The following is a 25,343-nucleotide window of genomic DNA, read 5'->3' as shown; positions in this document are numbered from 1 at the left end:
AGAATGTGGAAACAGCTGTCACAGTTTCAAGGAGTCCCCCCGAAATGCACTCCTGGAGTTCCCGGTCAGGTCTCCAGCCATCACTGTCTCTGGGTAGGAACCCTTGTCTCACTCCCTTCTGACCAGAGTGTTTTAAGGCTGCACAGCTACTTGCTTTACACTGTGATATCCTCAGCAAGCCAGTCTGCCTAAAGGCCGGCACCTGTGCTTTGCTTTGCTTTCTCTCTGAGGGCTATGAACAGTGTATTGCCAGCAGTGAAAAGTTACCACACAGCTCTTTCCAAACAAGCACTTTTATTAAGGTAAAAGCATTACAGAGAAATGTACAAAACAACAAAAGTTACTATATGCATGCAAAACTCTTACTAATGGTCACCCATCAGTCTTATGGGGTCCTAGTAGGCCAAAGGCTTTCAAACTCTTTTTTGCAAGGGTTGGGGCCCCCATTGGACAGAAGGTCCTGTCTGTTTGCTGAATCAGAAGGAGGACCCTGTGTCAGTTCAGGCTCATCCTTTCATATCAGAAGCCATTTCTTTGACTCCAGAATACCCAACTTGAATTAGTATATGCAAACCACTCCAGGGTATGGTACCTCGAGTGATTTGCCAAAATCACCCCCCACTCTTTTTAGTTCCTGTAGGAGCTGTGGTAACCCCTCCCCAATGGAGTAGAACAGTCGTACATAAATGATTTATAGATTTATGATTCCCAAAGATATTGTGTGTGATTGCAATATCTGTTACAGCATCCTTTCCTCCCCACATCCCTCCAGTTTAGAGTGCAGTAAGCCCCTCGCCACTACCTCAGTGGTCCCACTCCATTTTCAAAATTTGTTTTTTCCTGTGTGTTGCTTCGTGGTGAGTGCTTCCTTTTTTCATAGTATACGCTTCACTTCTCTGAGTATTGCACACTTGTCTCTTTTCCATCCTTATTTGGATTTCATATACTTTGCCTACAGTCCCCACTGCTAGAGTAATGTAGTAGATGTTCATGAGGAAGAAAACGCTTCTTTAAACACATCTTCTGGACAGAAGAACCACAGAAGACTAAGCCTTTATGTTTTAATTACAATATACATAACAATTTTATTCATTGGGTTGTCCTGGAAGTTAAGGTGATAAACTTGTATGAAATGTTAACTTGTGTTATCTTAAGTCAAAACTTGAGTATAGGTGGAAAAAAGGGAATATTTTTGAAAAATGACAGTTGGGAGCAATGGAGCCCAGTGAGTGGATGTAAACCAGTTTCTGTCTTGCTTGATAGAGCCCAGTACATTTTAGAGAGCTAAATAATTTCTCTGCTAAAAACTGGTTTGACATCAGAATATAAATTGGTATGCATTTTTATATTGGGTTTCTATACCGTTGAAGTTAGGGTAGTTTCAGAAATATCAGTTTTAATAACTTGATTTTAATGTACCGTTCAGTTTGATTTAAGCATGTTTTGTCAAATTGTTAATCATGACTGAGCTATATGGATTCAGCTTTTTTTAAGCCTTCCAGACTAATACTGTATCTTCAAATGCTGCTGAACTTTTAAAATGTATTTCTTATAATTGTGTTTTATCTTTGTTTTCAAATAGTTTATACAACCATATCCAGCTCTCTAGTAATTTAATGCCTGGCTGTGACTACTCTCTCTTTAAGGTATGCCCGGTAACCTTTTTTAAATTATTAATGTAAATCATATTATATAAATGTTTTCTTGAGTAGGTAGTTAAGATACCATGGTCAACACTTTTAAAGTGACTAGTAATATTGGGAGCACAGCTGGTAGAGATGTTTTCAAGGGGCCTAACTTTCAGAAAGTGCTGAGCAACTGCCCTCTGAAAATCAGGCTCTTCTAAGATGACTCAGGTTGGGCACTCGGAATCATTGGTTGTTTTGAAAATTGAGGCCCATGACCCTACTAATATATTGGTATTCATCATCTTGTACCTTGTGTGTGCCTGCTTTGTAACAATTTTAGAAAATGTGCACCCAGCTACTTGATACGATCAAGCTTCAAAGTTGTTTTTAATAGGGGAAAATATCTTCCATTCATTACTTTATATAATGTGATTTTGGGATTCAACAAAGTTGACATGGCTGTTTAACTGGTATTTTATACATAACACTACTAGGCTCCTCCAATATGCTTTCCTATATTATTTTAGGTTAACATAGTGTTTATTAAAGATGTCAAACAAATGCCAGCAAGAATGAAATCCTCTATAATATATGTAACAGGTACATCACTGGCAACAGCTTTCTAGGCTTTCCCACATGATCCTGCCAGTGGCTTTCAATTGATCTACAGGAATTGCCTCTCAGGGTGATGAAGTAGTTTGATCTCTTTGTGGCTGCCAGTAAGGGTAACAAATGTGGGAAAGTGATTTGACCTCATTAACTGCCTTTTCACTTTCAGCTTTCATCCAAAGTTCTGTAAAGCACAAATATTTAATTGTAGCTCTTCTCTGAGAACTTACTACTAGAGATTTTTTTTACACCTACTTCCTTTGTGTATTTAGTCATGTGTCTTTTTTTGATTGATTTTATTATTGAATACTGCAGCACTATGGGAGTGGGAGCTTGGTTCATTTCTGACAAGTGCATCAAGTGTTAAATAAGTTCCAATTGCAAAGCCTTCATTGTTGGTGATGCATGAATCAGAAAACACAGTTTGCCTTTTAAATGGTAGGTTGGTGTTTTTTACAAGGACAAATGTGCAAATCCTGCATATTTTTGTTCTGGAATTCATTGAGGTAGTAAACAGTGACCCCCATGATGACACTTTTACTAAGTCACTCTTTGATGGTAAGCAAATTTCCCACTTCGCACCTGAGTAAACTGAAGCACGAAGATTTAGTAACCTGGCCAGAATCACACCATTTTGGTGGCCAAACTGGGAATATAACTCAGGAGTTCTTGGATATGTCTGCACTGCAAAGAAAAAGCCATGGCTCTAAGTCTTAGATCCTGAGGTCAGTTGACTTGGGTTGGGGTTGCAGTGCTAAAAATAGGTGTGTGGATGTTGCTGCTTAGGCTGCAAGCTGGGCGGTTGAACCCTCCCTCCTTGCCAGGTTTAGGAGTCTGGGCTCCAGCCCAAGACCAAACATTTACACTACTATTTTGAGCCCGCAGCCTGAGCCCTGCGAGCCTTAGTCACTTGATCCAGACTCTAAGACTCGGTGCAGGTTTTAGTTTGCATTATAGGCATAACCCTTGTTTTAATGATTGGTTATGTTGCCCAGTTTCATATAGGCCAAAACCAATGTCTATCCTGGGCTGTATTTGAATCGATTTACATGGAACATTGTGTAGCAGACTTTGGTTTACTTCATGGCTTTGCTATACAAATCAGAATTCAACTATTGGAGAAATATTACATTTCTAGTTCTTAAATTTCTCCATTACTGCTTACCATGAAACTAGTGTTGCTCTTAGTCTTCAGAATTTTTACCATATAATAAGTTACTTTGTGGGAAAAATCATTGCAATTCTAAAACTGTAAATTCTGTTCTTGTGTTTTGATTTAAATGTTACTTCCCCTTTTCTGTTTTATAATAAAATACAAATAAGGTATTTTGCTGTTTAATGTCATGCTGTACGTTTTGTAGGATGGGATTGAACCTATGTGGGAAGATGAGAAAAATAAACGAGGAGGACGATGGCTAATTACACTAACTAAACAGCAGAGACGAAATGACCTTGATCGCTTCTGGCTAGAGACAGTAAGCTCTATGACATTGCATTGTTACAACTTAAGATTCTTTTGTTTAATAGCTAACTGCAAAGGAGTTTTTTTCTTTCAGCATGCTGAAAATTACATTCAGCTATCCATTCTTTGACAGTACTAAAATCCTTCATGATTTTTTCCTTTCAAAAATAGATTGTAGTGAAACACGAGGTACACCAATGAAGCTCAAACATGTCATTTGAAGTAATACAAACACACAAACATTAGGCTATATATTACATTTAAAGGTGACTAGCAAATGTTTCTTAAAAAGTCAACTGATAGTTGTAAGTCTATGCTGAATGCTCCTGATATCACTTCTTATTCCTTCATCTTCCTGCTGCTTAGAAAGACAAGAAGAGATCCAAGTGGCTCTGGTGCATATACTCTGTTTTGCACCTACACACAGCTTTAAGTGAAACTTGAGGGTGGGAGGATGGGGTAGGGATGTGACATCTGTCAGATCCATGGACACCACAAAAGTCTTGTGATACATTATGCAATTGCAGAGTCTCAAGGTTAGTATCTTCAGGCTAATTGCTATTTCTAATACACCATTATAAACATTGGGGAGAGAAACTTTTAAGTCCCAAGAGATGTAGTTTAAAAACTACAGGGAGGCAGTATATTATTTTCCAATGTAATCACACCACCCTGATCAGCCAAGACCACAGTTTGAAAAATTATGAAAAATCCAGGAAACATGACATTGCTTTCAAACATTTTATAAACAGAAAATACAAAGCATTTAGTGATCTTATTTCATCATGAAAACAAAGGTTAGACAAGTGAACTGTTCAGTTGCTAGTAACTAATTGCACATGTCCTAAGCACACAGGCAGATGGATGGGTGATTGTGCATTCACATATCAGGGAGCAGCTCTATTAATATTTCCAATATTTTTTCACAATTAGCTCACTCAAAACAAAATAAGAAAACTTTCCTTTTCCATCTGTCCTCTGGATGTGTCACCATGTACCACAAACTTCTGTTAGGTTGACCAAGTTTGAAATATAACTATAAACTTTTTTACTTAAGATAGTTATACAACAGCGTTTAATTTTTTCTTTGTCTAATAGCAATAACATATCTATAAATGGTATACTTTTCACATCTTATCGGTGCTTTTGTTGTTTAACCAGCATGGTAGCCTTTTATCAACTAATACTAAATAGTTAAATAGTGATGCTTTGGATGTTTTGGTGTGGCATGAACCTAAAGGTTTAGAGCTTCCACTGTATTCAAGTGAATATAAATGTGTTTACTTTGCAGTTGTGTAGCTTCTATAAAAAGGTTTTTTTAACATGTTGGATTCATTTACTAGCACATTGTGGCCATGTTATTTTTTCTTTGTAGTTGCTGATGAATCTTTAAAATACTTGCTTTAGTTGTTTGAACAGAGTGTTTTTAATTTTAAAACTTTTAAAATGATTTTGAAAATTTTTATCCTAACATAATGGTCAGTACATAACATCTAAGATACAAACAAAGCGAGCAAACTTCCATTGATGGCTGTATTCATCTGCACAGGTGAACTTCTCCAGCCCATTTTGTAATAAAACTCTTGCCTTGATACAGGAAAGGCATTTTGAAGTGTAAAGGTGCAGAAAACTAAATATTGCTAGAATATCTAGAAATTTAATGATTAAAAATGAAAAGCAAAAGTGAATCCAAAGACTCAAGTTAATTTTGTCTAACCACCACTTTCAGGGTAGCATGTGTATACTTTAGAGAATTGAATTTGATCAGCGATTCCTGTGATCCTCTACTTTTGCCATCTTCAAAACTTTCCTCTCTGAATCTAGCATGGGCTGCTGTTTCTTCAGAGTGTTTACCTAGGTACACGAAGACCAACAAATAGGAGTGCAACTTGTGCATCTCTGATCAGTTTTTGCTCTCCTGGTCCATGGAGAGAGTGCTCAGAAGTTTCCTGATTTGGGTGATCAGTAATAATACCATTTATATTGATGGCACTCTTCATTTAGATCTTAAAACACTTCACAAATGAGAGTCAGTACACTAGAAAATAGTGTGTTTTTTAAAACATGGTAGCTAATGCATTTTAAAACCCTAGTATGGACAGGGCAAGCTGAAGTTTTAACATGTTAGCTTATCAGGGTGAACATATGTTAAAACTACAGTTTTCATTGTCTACACTAGGATTTTAAAACGTTGTCACATTTTAAAAATGTACTTTTTTCCTAGTGTAAGTGGCTTAAGTCATTAGCCCTAGGTCACACACAAGTCATTTGCAAAACCATGAATAGAATCTTTCTTACTCGTACATAGATTCCAAGGCAAGAACAGACTGTTGGTGATCACCTAATCTGACCTCCTGTATAACACAGGCCATCAAACTCTCCAAAATAATTCCTAGAACATACCTTTTAGAAAAACACTTAAACTTGATTTAAAAATTCTCAGCGATGGAGACTCCACCATGACCCTTAGTAAATTATTTCAATAGTTAATTACTCTCACTGTTAAAAATGTGTGTCTTATTTCCAGTCTGAACTTGTCTAGCTTCAATTTCCAGCCATTGGGTCAGGTCATGTTATACCTTTCTGAGCGAGATTGAAGAGCCCATTATTAAATATTTTTTCCTAAGGTAGGTACTTATATAGCCTGTAAACAAGTCAACCCTCTCTTTGTTAAGGTAAATAGATTGAATTCCTTGATTCTGTAACAATAAGCACGTTTTCTAATCCTTTAATCATTCTTGTGGCTCTTCTCTGAGCTCCAATTTTTCAGTGTCCTTTTTGAATTATGGACACAGAACTGGACATAGTTCTGCTGCTCCAGTGCCAAATACAGAGGTAAAATAACCTCTCTACTCCTACTTGGGATTTCATGTTTAGCATCCAAAGATAGCTTCAGCCATTTTGGCTATAGCATTGGACTGGGAGCTCATGTTTAGTTGATTATTCCACCATGACCCCCAAATTTTTTTCGGAGTCTGTTTCAGAGAGAGTCCCCAATCCTGTAAGTATGGTCTACATTTTTATTCCTAGAGGTACAGGTTTACATTTAGCAATATTAAAATGCACATTGTTTGCTTGAGCCCAGCTTACCAAACAGTTCAGATCACTGAATCTAGTGCCTGCCCCTTAGTTATTAATCTCTCTCTGCCCAGTCTAGAAACACACACTTCATGAGGATTCCCCATTTACAGTTTCATATTGAAGACCCATCAGTTAGCCATTTTTAATCCATTTAATGTGTGCCATGTTAATTTTGTATCATTCTAGTTTTAATCAAAATGTTTTGCAGTACCAAGTCAAATGCCTCAAAGAAGTCTATTACATCAACACTATTACATTTATCAATCAAACTTGTAATTTTCCCACCAGCCCTAGTAGGGAGGGGGCACCCCCTGGATAAGGCTATGACTGGCTCTCCATGCTTCAGAAAGTACCTTAGTTGCAAGGAATCTATCCCAGTGACTGGTGGACACTTGCAGTGCATTCACTGCCTGGGAGAAAAGCACAATCCACAAAGGTGTGATTGATGCCAGCAATTAAAACCCAGGTCCAGGAAAGACAGTTAAGTCTCAGACCCCTGCTCATGGAGTTGACACTTCAGTCCCCAGAGTCCTGGTGAGAACTCTCATTGCAACCTTCTACTTTGAAGGCAGGTGATCCCAAAGAGACAAGCCACTCACTTAAGACCACTAAGAAAAGGTCTGTGAGTCCCTGCAGCGAGCCCCGATGGAGCTGGAATGATCTCCGGCTCCATCGGTACCGACTGTGCTGAAGCCGCTGAATGCAGGTACCCAGGGCATGTGCAGTACCAAGCCACAGTGCAAGCTGATCTGCCCACAGACCTGATGGGCACAGGCAAAGAAGTACTAGTAGCACGAGAGTGCAAAAGGCATAGAAGATCTGTCCCGGGGAAGGCTACGTTGGCACAGACATCAACACTGGCACCAACTCTGGTGTACGTGACACTGACGGACTGTATGGCCCAGGTCCACATCTTTGACTCCATCAGTGCAGACCTGTGTCTACTGACATTGACCACGGGTACTGAAGCTATCTACATCATCAGATTTCCGGTGCACGCCGGATCTCTTTATCTCTGATACACTGGACTCACCACTACTCAGTACTGGGGCCCCAGCACCAAGTTTTCTCGAAACATTGGATTAGCTGGCATCTCCCTGACACGCACCGCCTTTTTCATCATCTGAGTCGGAAAGTGAGCGAGAGCACTTTGGTTCCCACCATTCTTCTCATCTGCCTTATGGGATTCAATTTCACTATGGGCACCTGGTGTATCATCCATCCAACCTTCAGCTTCCATGCTTGGCCAACCATGGTACCAGCTATCAGTCCCCTACCCTCAATGGCCATATTTGGACCTTTAGCAGGTTCAGAGGCAGCAAGCCTCCCAGGCCCCTTGTGTGGCATACCAGCAGGCAAGGAGGCACCCTCCTTCAGCTGTGGTTTCGAAGGCTTCGGAACCCCCTGAACAACCAGGAGAAGAGGTTGGGGTAGAGCAGGAAGACGCTTCTCTAACTCATTTCTTGTCTTCACCAGATGAGGCAATGATGCCACGTCCGCCATCTATGGCTGATTTTAAATCATTCTAAGACCTAGCTCAGAGGATGGCAGAAGCCCTGCAAACACAGTTTCAGAAAGTGACTGAGCCTCACCACAAATTGATGGACATTTTACACTCTTTCACCTCTGCCAGAGTGGCCCTCCTGGTTAATGAGGCACTCTGGGACCCTGCCAAAGTCATATGGCAGACCCCATGCATCCATCCCTCCAACATGCAAGAGGGCAGACAAAAAGTATTACGTGCTGAAAAAGGACACAGAATTTCTATTTTCCCACCCACCTCCCAATTCCATCATTGTGGATGCAGTTAATTCTAGGGGCCTCTAGCACCAGTTTAAATCCACCCCATATGACCGAGACGGGAAACATCTGGACCTATTTGGCAGGAAGGCATATTCATTAGCCACCCTTCAGGTCCACATAACAAATTACCAGGTCTTGCTGGCAAAATAAGACTTCCAGAATTATACGAAACTCGGTTCCTTTACTGAACAGCTTCTGAACTCCCATAAAAACCAATTCAAGGCTATAATCAACGAGGACCAGTTGGTGGCTAAAACATCTCTTCAGTCTGCATTAGATGTGACCGACACACGGTGGCATGCTCAATTTCCATGGCCATTGTTATGAGGTGGGCTTTGTGGCTGCATTTGTCTGGCTTCCCTAAAGAGGTCTAAACCACGATGGAGGACCTTCCTTTTGAGGGGATGAAGTTATTCATTGAGAAGACTGATGTGTGTCTTCACATATTGGAGGATTCATGGGCAATGCTTCAATCCCTAGGTATATATGCGCTGGCCTACAAGAGAAAATAGTCTTCAGCCACTGTTTAAGCCCCGGTCATCACAATACACATCTCAGAACTCACCACAAAGAGCTTACAAGCTGCAGAGGACGAACTGAGGTTTCCTAGGCAAAAGCAATCAGGACCCCAACCAACTGCATCTCAGCCCTCTCACCTTGAAGCATCAGTTTTGACGGGGTGGGCAAGGCACTGATAGAACACTCTTTGCAACCTCACACTAGAAGACCTTGACAATCCTTTCAGAGACCGTCTTACCCCATTCTGCAGCACCTGTAAATAAGTGGGTATTGGAAATTATCCAGAATAGACATGCCATCCATTTCTTCTTCCTGCCTCCCAAACACCTTTCCCCGACTCTTCTCACGAGAGTCCACTATGTCAAGAGGTAAACCGTCTCCTCGGCATCGGAACTATAGAACCTGTTCCCGTACATCTCAGACGCAAAGGCTTCTACTCTTGCTACTTCCTGATACCAAAGATAAAGGGAGGTTGGGACCCACACTGGACCTCAGAACACTCAATAGATACCTCAGTGTGCAGAAATTCAAGATGGTACCCCATCAACGATCATTCCTGCATTAGAGGAAGGAGATTTCTTCTCTGCCCTTGACCTTCAAGATGCATACTTCCATATTTCCATCATACCAAAGCACAGGTGTTACCTCAAATTTACACTGGACCAGGACCAGTACTAGTAACAGATTACTCCCTTTTGGCCTCTCATAGGCCCCCACGTATTTTTTAAGGCCCTTTTGGTAGTGACGGCCCATTTAACGCTCTTAAGGCATCATAGTCTATCCTTATCCAGACAATTGCCTTCTCAAGGCATGGTCCTTCACAGAGGCCCAATGAGTCACTCAGGCCACATGGGACCTGCTTCTGAATCTAGGTCTACAGATGAATTAACAAAATTCTACCTTAACACTGGCAAGAGAGGCTAGAATTCATAGGAGCTGATCTCAACACCATTCAGGCACATGCGCTGTTGCCTCATCATAGATTTCTCAGTCTCGCCTCGTAGATACAGTACAATTCAGCCCACAGATTTCAGCCAGACATTGCCTCCAGCTTCTGGGGCACATGGTCACTGGCACATCAGTTATTGCTCATGCCAGATTACAGGCCAAACAAAGTCAACATAAACTTCCATCGATACCCACCAGGCTCAAGTGATCCTTGGACTGGTGGAAGGACCCAGCAAACGTCTGTATGGGAATCCCGTTTGCTGTGGCTTTCCCATCTCTACTCCTGACTATCGATGTATCCCCCATAATATGGGGCCCTCATCTCAATGGTTGCACAACACAGGGCAAATGGTCCCCAACAGACATGCCTTCACATCAACCTGTTTGAGCTCAGAGTGGTCAGAAATGTGAGTGCTCACTTCCTCCCACTGATCAGATACGAACAAAAGGGTCATGACAGACAGTATGGCCTGTATGTATTACATTAGCTGACAGTGAGGTGCCAGATTTCATTCCCTGTGCGTAGAAGCACTAAAACTATGGAACTTGTGCATGTCCCACAACGTCCTAATATCAGCAGCCTACATACCGGAAACACACAACACGATGGCTGACAGTCTCAGCTGCAAATTCCCACATGACCAGGAATGGAAGATAGTCAGTGATATTACATGACATATTCCGACAAGAGGGGACACTGGTAATAGTCCTCTCCACTATTTACCAGAACAAGAAATGTCCACAATACTGGTCCAGAGCAGGGATCAGAGGATACTCCATGGGACATGCTCTCATCCTTTTTTGGGACAAGGACTGCCTTATGCCTTTCCCCCCATTCCCTCTATTACTGAAGGTTCTGTTGAAAATAAGAAGAGAGAAAGCACACTGATTTCTCCCACCTGGCTCAGACAGACGTGGCACCCCTACCTGTCACAGCTCATGTTATGTCCACCAATGACTCCCAATCACTCCTTACCTCCTGTCGCAGAACGAGAGACTGTATATTTCAATTTGCAAATTCTGCAACTCAAAGCATGGCTCCATGGTTCTCACACATAGAGACATCTTGCTCTGAGGAGGTACAGGAGGGGTTACACAGTAGAGAATCATACCTACCTTCAGATATAGATGAGGTTCCAGATCTGGTGCCAGCCCAAGTGTCACCCCTACCAGTTACCCTAGACTACCTGTTGACTTTAAAGAAACTGGGACTCTATTAGTTCACTGAAGGTTCATCTGGCAGCTATGTGGAGAAACAGTACAAAAGATTTGGAGGAGATGAAGAGTGTGATTGTGGTATGGGTGGAGGGCATGGCAGAGAGGAGCACATTTCTTTTAATGAAAGAGATTTGTACTTTAAAGGTTTCAACTATCAAGTCCGTAGAGAGATGGAAAACCTAAAACAAAACTTCCCATCTGAAAAGAAATAAGTGAAATCCATTGCTATGCAACTAAACCTTTTTTATGTTAATTTTTAGTGCATATTTAGTTGACGTAGCATATATTTAGTCATTGATATTTAGTGTTCTGATCATTCAGAATGAAAATGGTTTGTCTCCATGTTTGAGGTTTTCAGTGTACCAAAAATTTAATACTATATTGTCTAATATAAAACTCCATTATAAAAATTGAAGATTTCAGTATAAAACAGAATTTTTTATTTCATATTATTTACCTCCCTTTAATATTCAGTCCTTATTTTGTAGTTGCTGTGCCTTATCGGGGAGTCCTTTGATGACTACAGTGATGATGTATGTGGTGCTGTTGTTAATGTTAGAGCTAAAGGTGACAAAATAGCAATATGGACAACTGAATGTGAAAACAAGGATGCTGTTACGCATATAGGGTAAGTGATGTTTGCTATTCAATGCCTTAGAGATTATGGACATGTATCAAGTCTAACACTAAATACCATTTTTAAATTTCGGTAATTCAGTAGATGTCACGCTAATGCTGATCTTTATTTTGAGATCAGTGTGTACAGTCTGCAAAATGTATTTTTGTGGTATGGCCTACTCATAAATTGGTCTGAAGTTAAAGAAATTCAATACAAAATAAGTTGTGCATACATTGTCACTTGCACTTACAGAGCATGAATCTTGCACAGATTTGAAGGATAGACTTACAATACGTTGTCTGAACTACTTGACTGTCCTTCCTTGTGCCTTTTGGAAATAAGTATTTAATGAGTGGGAAGCAGATATGTGGTGAAAGCTTCATTAGCTCTTCTGAGTGGGGCACTGTAGCTCACTAACTCAAGCTCCACTACAGTACAGTGGCATGCACTAGGTTGATGATGTCCCAGCCACCACAGAGCTTTTCTGAAGCAGAGGTCTAAGGGTCACTTTCAGTAAAATGAAAAAATGTACATCATCTGATGCCCTTGGGGGACAGGGGGTGAAGGGGTATGCGTTTTTAAAAAACACACACTGAAAAACTTCATATATTACTTTAAAGCTTCTTCCCCCATCCTGTCTCACCCTATACACACAACTCAAAAGAGAAAATCACTGATGTGTTTCAGTGGGTTTCCATGGCAGATGTAATGTCATCTACCATGCATGGTTCTGGGCAAGGGACATCACAGCAGGCTGGGAGCTGAAGCCATGGCAGGAATAAATGTCCTGGAGCTCAAAGAGTTGATTTTTAAGTAATACACAGAATGTTGTCCTCATCTTATTAGAAAATATTGCTGACATGGGTGAAATTCTTATAACTTCTTGCAGTTTACATTTAAAATACAAATTGTTTTTATCACTGGTTAGCTTAAAAAAAACTAGACTTAAATAAAAAAAAAATTCTCTTCTGAAAGAAAACTAATTGCAATATTTTCAGAAAAGGAAATTGCATATTTTTCCAATCTGATTAGTCATGGAACTCTTTAGTGGATTCAAGAAAACTCAAATTGAGTCATGGTCTTAGAATAATGGTGTGACCTGTCCTTGCCTAGGGTAGCCCACCTGAAAATGCTAAGGGCAGGGCAGGCTGCAAAAAGAGAGCAGATTCTCCCAGAACTGGTGGGTAACACTGAAGTTAGATTCCCCAACCAGTCACAAACAGTGCTTCTGATTTTCCTCACTGGTTGTCAAGAATCTACAACAAGAAATACATGGCCCCCTTAATTGCGTTTCAGTCTCTGGCTCCCAATTAGCAACTGGGTCCAGTAAAGAGAGAAATTATTTAAAACTCTATTCCCTTTACCAAAATGTTCTGATCACCAAAGGGCCAGCCACATACCAGATCAGAATATGTTTGGATCTTACCCAAAATACCAGCCAATCCTTTAGTAACTAATACTAAAGGTTTATTATAAAAGGAAAGAAACAAACAAGAAGAGAGATGTTAAATGATCAAAGAAATCAGATATATACAAATGACTTTAAAGTCCATCTATATCAGATTCTAAGCAGAATGGTGGAGTTTGCAGGCTTGTACAGTTCCTCTGGTGTACATCCAGTACCTGGATGGGTCTCAATCCTTTGTTTCACAGTTTCAGTTGTAGATGAGTTGATCCAGAGATAGGAAACAGGGATGAAGACAAGATGGAGATGGTGCAGCTGCATTTTATAGTTTCTGCTATGAGACTTGTACTTCCTTTGTCCCAAACACAGCCATACAGCACATGGCATGGAAAGGAAAAGCCTCAGAGTCCCCTATCCAGAAGCATGTTCTTAATTGTCCTAGTGACTCATAAGGTGTAGACTCTGGATTCATGAATCTTTCTCTGGATTCATTGTACATTTGAGTTCCCTTGATTGGCCCTTAAGCAGACTTAGTGCTGGTGCCTTCCATCTGGGGGTGTCACCCAGAAACACAGCACAAGTTTGAAATACAAATATACCATACATATTTAGAAGAACTCAATACTAAACTGATACAGAGATATAAACAATATTATATTTATCAAAGTGTAACCTTACAAAATATGCTGTGTCAGTACCATTGGAAAGATTCATTGTAATTTTGCAATGTTGATACCAATAATATTATAAATGATCACTTATATTGCAGACAGTGTCACAAATAGAATTGACACTCTTGCTGTTAGTCAAAATAATTGAGGCTACTTGAATATTTTTCAGTGCTCCACTTGTGTTGCCTTGATGGACAAGCATTTCTTTTTCCTGGCTAGATTTTTTTCTAACTTCTAATGATGCACAGTTTCATCTCTTTCTCTGATGTTGGAGGCAAGCCTTCAGTGATTTACTGAACTTTGGTGCAGATGTTTTGGTTGTCCAGGACTTCACCCCAGAGTAACTAAAACAAAAGTATGCATCAGAATGGTATTAACAAACATGAACTTAAATTTGAAGAATGTCTAAGGTCTGGTTCACACTTACCACGCGATTTGGCGGTAGTCGACGGGAGTTACCCAAACTGCGCAGAGTAGTTTGTGTAACTGACTTCGACTGCTCTGCTTCCCTTCTGCATGCTGTTCTCACTGCGCTGAGCGCTACGCTACTTGAGGGGGTGGACTTAGTCGACTTCCTGATTGATTGAGCAGGTCTCACTGATCGCTCAATCGATCAAGAAAGATCGATCTGGTGGTGGCTATTTTGCCGCCGTCAGTCTGGACATAGCTTAAGATCACCAAAATGGAAAACCAGACACAAGGTAGCAGGGAAGATGGCGCAATGTACCCCCAATGATTTTATGTGACCTCATTTACATTGCCTATATTTCCCATCCAGTAATAGCATACTATCATTGTGCTCTGTCATTGCTGCCACTGAAAATATATTTCACTCAAACGTAAAGAAGTCAGAATAAAATTGGCTAGTTATGATTCCATAAATCACTTACTCTAAATATCAATTAAATTGCAATTTATATCAATAGAATTTCATATAGTTTCTGATAATGGCGTATAGTTATACTACTTTGTTCTATGATTTGGTCAGAGCTCACAAGTTAAAGGCAGTTAATGTTTGAATTGAGTACTTCCTGTCAAGGAAAATTTAAGGGAGTATATTTAGATTGTGATCATCCCTTTTGGCTAGAAGTGAACCAAAGTTCTAGGATCAGCATCTTCCCTTGTGCCCCCAAAACTGTCGTCAGTAGGCTCATTGACTAGTTTTGCCATAACATTATAGCTTTTAGAAAACCCGTTCAAAAGATAATACATAGAGTTCCTGTGATAATGAATAGTGTGTACTTGCTGATATAGTTTGTTTCTTGAGCTTTATCATATTCTGATCAATATTTTAATCATTCAGATTATATCAAATCATATAATCGATCCATTCTGAAACCAATAACAGAAATGCTGATATGTGCTTCATAGAAATCTTAAACTTTAAAAAAACAAAAAAAAACCTGCTTATGTATATTTTTGCCTGCATATCCACATGATAGGTGGATCTTTGGTTTCTAAAATGAATCTGATCCTCCTGCTTATTTTTCCAAGTCCTCCGTATCCTGGCTAAGATAACTTGTCTCTGCAAAAAAAATTATATAATTTAGATTTATGACTTGAAGTGAGAAATGTAACTAGTAGGAGCATTTGAATTTTGATTTAAAAAAAAATCCTACTTTTCTACAAGTATACGTAAGTACAGAAATCTTTAGGCAGAATTGTTTCTAAATATAAAGTTGTCTTTGTACATTAAGATATCAGCAGGTCTGAAAGGAAATAGCTTGACATACTATTACCCTTCTAAAGAGTGTTATTTAAAAACTGTTGGTGTTTTGGATTTTTTTGTTTTGTTTCTTCAGGAGAGTATACAAAGAAAGATTAGGACTTCCTCCAAAGATAGTGATTGGCTATCAGTCCCATGCAGACACAGCTACTAAGAGCGGCTCCACCACTAAAAATAGGTTTGTTGTTTAAGAAGACACCTTCTGAGTATTCTTTCATAGGAGACTGCGTCAAGCAATCGAGATTTGGGAGCTGAACCAAAGCCTCTTCAAAAGCAGAGTGGACTGCATTTAAATTTGATTTCCATCTAAATGTTGCTAAGATTTGTGAGAAGTCTCATTCACCTTTGTCTTGTACTTCTGTGTTCAATTTTTTTTTCTATTTTGGCTGAAGGTAACCATTATTCAATCAAAGGATTTCAAGTACCCCCAGAATCCATAAATGTTTTCCTGGCCCACTCTGTAATAGCTTAGTAGGACATTACTATTACAAAAACATTTGTTTATCCACAATATTCAGAAAAGACACTGCATCTCTATACGTTACAGAAAATTTACTTCTGTTTTACATTTGCATTGTATGCAGTAACATATTTTGCTGGTTTGAAAAAAAGTATGGTGCATAGTTTTCTAGCAATTTTCTTAATACAGCATTGTCTTTGCTGTAACCTATGCTGATGGCTGCTAGACTTAATTTATTTGTTTCCCTAATTGATAACATTAGTGATATTCTGATTTCAGTTGTTTTTGCTCATGTAACATTGGTGAAGGATCTCGGAATATGACAAAGGTGGAATAAACATTAATTTTGTGCATTCTTTGGTAACTTTTTGTTTTTTGTAATATCAAAGCTTTGCTACAGATTTATGCATTTCAGTCAAATCAGTGATCTATGTTTGTGTGATTTCCTAAACATAATTGTGGATTTTTTTAAATGTAACACCATAAATTTACATTCCTTACTAGAAATAGTATGTCTGTTTTTGTATCTTATGCTGTATTTTAACACTTTGTATTACTTAGGTTATATTTGGTTAAAAATGGCTCAAGTAGACAAGCAGTCCCATTCATATTAAGACAGTGTACAAAACTGTAAATAAAATGTGTACAGTGAATTGTCTTTTAGACAACTAGATTTGTCCTTTTATTTCCTCCATCTTTACAGCATATATTTGTACTTCTTGTGACAAGGCAGTCTCTACTGTGGCTTCTATTGTAGTGTGTCTTCCAAGAGAGATTAAGTCTGGAGCTATAGTTTATTACTATGGTTATTAAAAATTTTAATAAATCTAATAGATAGCACCATATTCCAAAGTGGAATTATATTGATGTGGCTATTGTTTTTCTTAAAAATGGTCAGTCTAACTGATCATAGTGTGTGGTGCAGCTTCTTGGTCACTGTGCACAGAATTCAAGGGAAAAGTTGGAAGGGACACAAGGTGAAAGCCATTTGGATTTAGGTGGCAGCTACAGCAACATACCTACCTCTGATATAGCACTTTTCCTCAATAGATCTAAGAACATGCTACCAAAGGTTGATGGTGGTATTCTCCACATTTTACAGATGAGGATAATGAGCCATGGAGGGGGAAGGTGACTTGCTCAAGGTCACTCAGCAGGCCAGTGGCAGAGCCAAGAATTGATCCCAGGTTTCCTGAGTCCCACTCTGGTGTTCTATCCATTAGGCCATGTTGTGCCTTTCAAGAGCACTGAAGTGAATGATTCTGCTTAAAATCACGTCGCTACTGTACTGTAGGTACATGAGAAGTACCAATAAAACTCACTAAAGAGAAATTGCTATAAGGGAGTAAAATGTATCTACTAAACAATCTGTTGTTATGCCTTCCATACCAATGGTAAATTTCCTTTTGCCTGGGGAAAAGTTGGTGCAGATGTCTGGGCAGGGATGCTGGAGGTTGAACTGACTTTATGGGCTGGTGAGAGAGAATCTTAGAGGTGGCTAGAATGTAAACTTCTACAACCATTTAAAGGGGGGGAAGGGATACGTCGTAACAAATCTCTCTTCTTACCATTCCCAAAATACAACATAACTTAAGTTTAATGAGTGCTGTGCAGTTAGATTAGTCCCTTAAATTCTTACCATTTAATAAACACGTGAAGATCCTGCTGGCCTATGTATGTGATACTTGTAAGTGAATTGAAAATGAGGCAAACTTTTATTCTGCAGTTTGTCTCAAGTTTTCACTAAGGGGTTCTTTTCATTTTTGTTTTGTAGAACTTGTTATATTAATATTGAAATCTGCCTCCTTCTGACAAAATACTGTCAGAATGGGGAACAATGCTAGTGTGAGCAGATATCCCAATTTTATAGGGACAGTTCCAATATTTGGTGCTCTGTTTTATATAGATGCTTGTTACCTTCCATCCGTGTCCCAATTTCTCCCACTTACTATCTGGTTACCCTAAAGTAAACAATGCTTACCCACACTTACACTTAGGGTGAACTCAAACTCCCTACATAATTTACAATAAATGGGATCATGTCTTTATAATCTGGACAATTTTTCTCTTAAGTGGAAATGATAGAATCATTACTTATATTAAAATCAATGACTGGAAACAATTTGATTTATTTTAGTGTTATGGCAATAAAAACTTAATGTACCTTTAACGGAGCAGACACCTCTCTAATGAAATCCTGAACTGTCAGTTTAGTGACATTCTACCTGTAATGTCACTAAGCAGAGAAAACGTCTTGAGTGGGAAAGACAATCCACTCGCATTTGTGCAGGGCTATACAAGGACTGCAGTGTGACTGCAAATTCATAATTTGATTCTATAGTACACATTTTAAGAGGGGAGATTGACATTAACCTTTTTTTGTGGAGCTCCTTGTATTTAAATTGTTGTTCCTTTTTTCTCTGACAAGGTTTTATTATCATACAGGCCACTTCATATTCAACTTATCTGCTCAGTTATTCAGGTCTGCTTATGAAAGTAAGTTTTGCTACTCCTTCAAGTTTCCTTTGTTTATGATGTTTAAAATGGATACTGTTTAATGCTGGTTTGACCATAAACTGTCATAGATGGTTAATTGTGCTTTTTACTAAATGTGCTTTGTCATTTTAATTATGCATCCTGAGCCTAGTAAAAGCATATATTTAGAGAATAGTTGTAACATAAAAACTCCCCACCCCAATGTATCCTTCCCTAGTTAGAAATGTATTTAATCTTATTTTAGAAAACATGCAGTTAAGTTTGAGGCATCAGAGCCAGGTTTACTAAAGTAAGGAAGGTAAATGTGAAAATGTAGATAATCTGAATCACCTTTGTAGAGTGCTTTGAAGTCTGATAAATGCTGTACAAGAGTTGGGTAGTATTACTTGTTAAGTGTTTTAAAAGCTTCTAAAACGTGTGACATTATGGTGCACAACCCAGGATAGTGATTATGTACTGTTTTTAGTCAATGCAGACTATGTAAAATTTCCTAATTTGGTGTTTCAATTTGTATGTTGGATGGGGACAGGAGTGCTGAAAGGTATCACTATAGCTGTCGGGAGTGTGTTACCATGGGAATCTTTCAAGACTGTTAAAGGATGAGCAAAGCTTACGTTTGTAAATAAGATGTGTAAATAAGATGCTGTGCTTTTTCCTCAATAGTTGAGCAGTAGCTATCTCATAAATCCTTAATGTTGAGTAGGATTAGTCAGTAAATTAGAGAGTTTAGTCCCAAAATGTAATTAAAGTCCTCACAGAAAATTATTGGGTCTTAAATATTACCAGCAGTTTTTATAATTCATACCTTCAGCATTGTTCTAGCAGACTGAAAAGATTTCCATCCTAATCTTCAAAACCCTCAATGAAATTTCCATGAGTATTCTAAAGGCACTTCTTTACCCTGTGATCTTGATCTTGCACAACCGTTAAACTCACCTTGAACAACTGAACTTCCTCCTTAAGAATGAAACTTACGAATGCAAGAAAGATATTTTCCTCAATTATTCCATGGGTTGAACTTGCTGCCTGAAGAAACAAGTGACCATGAACCTGGTTATCTCCAATTGGGAATGTAAAACTCTTCTTTTTAATTTCTGTTAGTATCCATGATATAATACATGCTTTCCAAACAAAAGAGAGCAGTGCCTTCACCAAGGAGTTCAGGCCAAGGACTACTTAACCGAGCCCTTCTGCAATAATCATTTTTTTCTCTTTAAGTGTTTCTGTAACATGTAAAGTTTGTCAGATATCCTGATGGTGGCTGTTTTGTGAACAAAAGATGTGAGGTAATTAAGAACTTAATCAACTTAATTTAAAGTAAATCTGATTTTAACTTTCATTTGAAAAAAATTACTTTTAAACTACTAGCGATGAAAAACATTGTAGTTTGTCACTTACATATTTGCTTTCCAATATTGTAATGTAAGATTAACAATGACACCTATTCTGGCTTTGCACCATCTTTTTAAGAGTGGTAGAGTGCTTCTGAATTGTTACTTCCTTCTTTATAGGCTTCTTGCAGAATGTCACTAAAAGAAGCAGCCTCTTCAGACTTTCTTCTCCCTTTGTGAAATCTTTTGTGAGAAGATAAATTTGGGGATTACAGTTTTTAACTTGAAAAATTGATCACAACATAAACTAATCACAAATTGAAAGAATACCTTCATAGAAAAGAATCTGTGGATGTGAAGAGATGATTAAGATGACCTAAAAAGTAGGGGGTGAGAGGGGAAATTACAGTATTCTTCTGGAGGATATATACATGTGGTGCTTGGAGGTCTCATTTAAAAGTGAAGGGGAGAGGCAAAGTGAATGATAGGAATGTTGGATTTTCATTATCTACCTTAAAGAGCTGAATGATTTTTTTTTAAGTGCCTATCCTATTCTATGCTAAGAGAAAATCCAGCACTGTAATTTGTATTTTGCCTTCTCTGTATGACATGACTTGTGTTTTGTCTAAGATGTATGTTTAATGTTGTTGGAATAACATTTAATTTATGAAAGTATCAAGAGCGTTTACCACATTGAAAGCAGCTTGATTAAAGTAAACAGTAAAATTGTCCCTAGTCACCAAATATCAGGATTGTTTGAAGAACTACATCTGAAATTGTATGTTAGGTTGCAAGAAACTCTAAAATGCTCTTCTTCCTCATGGGAGGAGAACTTCGTCTCTTCAAAAGAGGCTGTTTGCAAATGTCATCATTTGACAGCAAAGCCTTAATGTGTGCTGCAAAAAGAGGGTCCCTGATGTTTTATCTGACTTATTGATATGTGGTATTCATTGCAGTCTCCCTGGAGCGTATATTTGCTTCTGTGAATTGTTACATTTGTCTTGCACTTTATTACACATCTGTTTATCAGTATTGAAAGCAAGCAGTTGTTTTAAAAGCTCTCTTGACATGGTCTGATCGCAAGGTCTGGATAAGAACACAACTTTTCAGACACTACCGAATCTTAAGGTTTTCTTTATGCTGTGGAGGATATTCCTGTTTTCAGTGGCTTCGGGGCTGAGAATAATGGGTATGATGAAGGGGAGCGATTTGCAGTTGGTGGATCTCATCAATTTCAGGAAGGGGAGGGGAGAAGGTCTTCTGACTTGTAGAGGGATAGAGGCATTCTTTTGCAGACAGATTTTTGCATCCATTCATGGAGGTCCTCAATATGGAGCTATGATGGCTGAGCCAATTCATCAGGCAGACTAGCAGTTGAGAAAGTCAAGCAGCACTGCTATGAGCCGGGGGTTAGAGAGGCCCAGTATCACAGCCTCCTCCCAGATCAGCCTGATGCATAGATGCCCTGTGACAAAGGAAGTATATGGAGAAAAGGTTTGTGTCTTTAACAGAAACTACTGAGAGTTGCAGATTCTAAAATTCTAAGCCATGTGCTTTTGCCTCTCGTCTGTGAAGTCAGACTGTGTAGGTCAGACTGTGTAGTTCAGTTTTTTCTTTCTTCTCACCCACTTTTTTCTGGAGAGCTTATTTGGCATGACTGGGCATGTCGAATCTGACTTGCCAGACTCCAAATGCTCCTTGTCAGGATGCTATCGTGATCAGTAGCAGCCATTTTAAGTTTTATCCATTGCTTGGGAGAGTCAGATATCTCCCAGAAGTTTAACTTTTTGCCTGACTTTAAAATCGGGAGCTTGGAAGAATTGGGAGATCAAATTATAGCTGCTGATGGAGTGCTTCCTTTGACCCACTTCTAAATCAGGTAAAGAGACCCTTCCCCCCTGTATTTCTGTGTCCAGACAGAGCTTTCTTCCCTTCAACTTTTAAGGTCTCATCTAAGAAGGGGAAGGTCTTGAAGGATTTAGGGAAGGCTTTGAAGAAAAGCTCAGTCTCCAACCACAAGGAGCTAGCACCTGAGAAGTCTCAGTCTCCTGCTAGATCTACAGTGTCTGAGACTTCAACCTCTTCACTCAGTATCATAGAGGCAAAAGACATTTCCTCCGGTACTGGCGGAACTGGGAGATCCCAGAGCACTTTGGAGAAACATGGAGCCAGCAGGGCCCCAGTACCGTCCACATCCAGATAGGCATCATCTGCTTCAGACTTACCAACAGCCCCTCCCACTTTATTCCATCAGTGCCAGCAAAATCAAAGCGTATACCTTTGGCCTTGGTGCCTACATGCCCCAAACCAGTGGTACAACCCAAGTCAACTGCTGTGTAAATACCATCCCCCTTGGTACCACAAGAATTCCATTACTCCAGAGACTTGTCAGTGTTAGATGACCCAGAGTCCACACTACTTATGGGTACCCAACATCTCTTGGTACTGAGACCACATTCTCCAGATTACTATTGCTTCTGGGTACAACAGGGTTCTCCACCCTTTTCTACTGGGACTTTCTCATAGGAGGATCAAGAAGACATTCAATCAGTCTCCTTGTTAGTGAGGGGTTCCCCTTCACATCCTTATAGGAACCCATACTTTGACAGAGACCCTCACCTACATTAGGGTTGGTGGGGTCAGTCCTGGTACCACCGTCTACTTTATAGGCCTCCCCAATGGCCATCCTGGGTTCCTTGGGTGGCGTTAGCAGCAATTTTGCTAGACATCCAGCTTCACTGCACCAGGAAACTAGGGTCTCAGTTTTCCACCAAACCCCGAACTCAATGAGACATTTGAGGAACTGGAGGCTATGGTGGACAAAAGGGCTACCTCTCAAACCCCTATTTCATCTTCGTCTCTGAGGCAGTCATGCCTCTGCCACCATCAATGGCTGACTATTTTTGTCAATTTCAGGACCTTGTGAAGAGGATGATGGAAGCCCACCAGATACCTTTTGAGGCTAAAGACTCACGTCACAAGCTCTTGGACATCATGCAGTCAATGACATCTACCAGGGTTGCATTAATGAAGTGCCAAAGCCTCTGTGGTAAACTCCTACCACCATATGGCCAACTTGTAAACATAACAAGTAAATATTTACATTGTAAATATTATGTTCCATCCCGCGGACTCAGATTTTTTTCTTTTCCCAAAGTTAATTGTTAACTTTGTGGCTGTGACACATTGTAACTTGGCATTAATCAGCTCAATATTTTGTATTATTTGTCGAAGATGATGACAGGCCTTTTGTATTGACAAAAAAAAAAGCTGCCAATAAGTACATTTTGAAAATAAAAAAACAGCCTGCTGGTGATTGAAATCCTGCATTGGCTTGTTTTATGGTCTTGCAGGGCATGGAGGGAAAAAATTACTGAACCCAGCTGTGTAAATGATATGGAAGATCATAATTTTCTGTTCAAAATTGTTTTAATTGGCAGTGCTGGTATGGGGAAAACCTACTTAGTCTGACAATGCACTTGGGCTTTTCCCACTAGGTCAAGGAGCCACTTTCAGGGTTGACTTTATGATTAAGACTGTGGAGATAAATGGTAGAAAAGTGAAGCTGCAAATCTGGGACACAGCAGGGCAGGAGAGATTCCAGTCCATTATGCAGACTTACTATCACAACACTAATGCATTAATATTGATCTAAAAACATAACCTTTGAAGAATCCTTCTGATTCTTTCCTGAATGGCTGAAAGAACAGTATACCAGTTATAAAGTTGTAACTGTGCTAGTGGTTAAAAGATTGATTTATCCGATAATCTCTGAACAAAGAGCAGAAGACTTTTCAGAGGCCCAAAACATCTACTATCTGGAAACATCTGCTAAAAAATGAGAAAATGTGGGAAAAGTTTTGCTGCTTCGCTTGCTGCTTGATCAGCAAAGCAAGACAGAACACTTTGGTATCCCCAATACCAGGAGAGGGGGAAAGTATCAGCTGTTCAACTTGCTGTAATTTCAGATAAGAGCTGGCCTGAGGTATACCCCAAATTGGCCAAGAGGTTTTTTGCTGAGATTTCTTAGTTGAAGGCAATTTCTGCGACTTTGACCTATCTGACTGTCACCCAAGTCTGGTTTCTGATCTTAAAGCAGGCTGGCCGCTCCACCTACATGTCAACATAGCAGAACAGAATATGGTTTAATCTTTGCAGTCTCTGGAGTTGGTTAGGAAATAGTTTGCACAAGGTGTGTCACTTTCTGTTGGTGACTAGAACAGTCTCCCCTGATGATGGTGATAAATGCAGGATCTCTTTTGCAGCACGTTTGGTCCTTTTTACAAAAGATGAACTGCAACCCTTGGATTATATTGGCATTCTTTCTGGCTGCCAGTCAAATGAATGCTTAGGATGTGTATATGGCATGTGTTCATAACATCCTGATGCAAGACTCTTGTGTGTGTTTTGAGAGAGTGTTATATATATATATATATATATATATATATATATATATATATATATATATATATATATATATCTCTTATCCACAGGCACTTTCATGAACTTGGAATTAAAAACATATTGATATATATGTCAATTTCCAAAGAACAGTTTGGAAAAAGATATGGATACTGGCTCAGTCATTTCTTTTGATACTAGCAGTTCAGCTGAATATTTCAGACTAAACATAGTTTTATTACATCACTGTCCTCTGAATGTGTAACTTGGAGCAATTAGTGAAAATACACTAATAAACACTGTCAGTACACTATTAACTATTTCTTCTTAGAGTGCTTACTCATGTCCACTCCATTATAGGTGTGCGCATGTCCTTGTGCACGGTTACCAGAACTCTTCCCTTCCCCCACCCCCAACAGATCCCGTAGGACTGGCCCCAGTGCCCCCTGGAGCCCTGCGTGCATGCCACGTTATATAAGTTGCTGCCGGCCCTACACCCCCTCACTTCCTTCTTTCTGTCTCTGACGGTTGCTGTAACTGCCTGTGCTTGCAGCGCAAGTACTTGATTACGTAGGGTGGAGCAGAGCTGCTCCCCTAGAAGTCGTTCCAGGTCATGGTCACCAGACAGACCTGCATCGAGGCGGGGATCGAATTCACCCTCCCGACACCTATCTCGACCCCCGGCACCGGAAGAGGTCCACCCCAAGAGGCGGCACTGATCCTGGTCGCCAGCAGGGTCACCGTTCCCCAAAGGGAACTCGCCATTCCTGCTCTCTGGCACAGGAAGAGTTCACCCACACGGACATGGCAACACACCCAGTCAGCGGAGAGAGACTCGGCACCGAGGAGTTTGCCCAGGCGGTGCTGCACCCGGTCACTGGAGACAGACTCAGCACTGAGGAGTTCCCCAGCACCGAGGCACACGGACATGGCAACACACCCAGTCAGCGGAGAGAGACTCGGCAC

The 25,343-nt window shown here is 39.8% G+C and overlaps 1 protein-coding gene and 1 pseudogene across 1 annotated transcript in view; both read left to right on the top strand.

Moving 5' to 3' along the window:
* The window catches only part of EIF4E (eukaryotic translation initiation factor 4E), a 41,573-nt gene extending 24,761 nt beyond the window's left edge, over positions 1-16,812 (top strand). Inside the window, exons 4-7 of the mRNA XM_067557227.1 lie at positions 1,583-1,646; positions 3,599-3,712; positions 11,757-11,896; positions 15,766-16,812. Coding sequence (XP_067413328.1) covers positions 1,583-1,646; positions 3,599-3,712; positions 11,757-11,896; positions 15,766-15,880 — 433 coding nt within the window. The 3' untranslated portion in view covers positions 15,881-16,812. The remainder of the gene's footprint in view (positions 1-1,582; positions 1,647-3,598; positions 3,713-11,756; positions 11,897-15,765) is intronic.
* A 6,309-nt stretch (positions 16,813-23,121) lies between these two features.
* Positions 23,122-24,338, top strand: LOC137159224 (ras-related protein Rab-30 pseudogene; annotated as a pseudogene).
* Positions 24,339-25,343: the final 1,005 nt, after the last annotated feature.

This window comes from Emydura macquarii, unplaced genomic scaffold (assembly GCF_026122565.2).
Source record: "Emydura macquarii macquarii isolate MOO-44397 ecotype Brisbane River unplaced genomic scaffold, CSIRO-AGI_Emac_v2 contig_1790, whole genome shotgun sequence".
NCBI classification, from domain to species: domain Eukaryota; kingdom Metazoa; phylum Chordata; order Testudines; family Chelidae; genus Emydura; species Emydura macquarii.
This window is presented reverse-complemented; position numbering and strand designations above follow the sequence as displayed.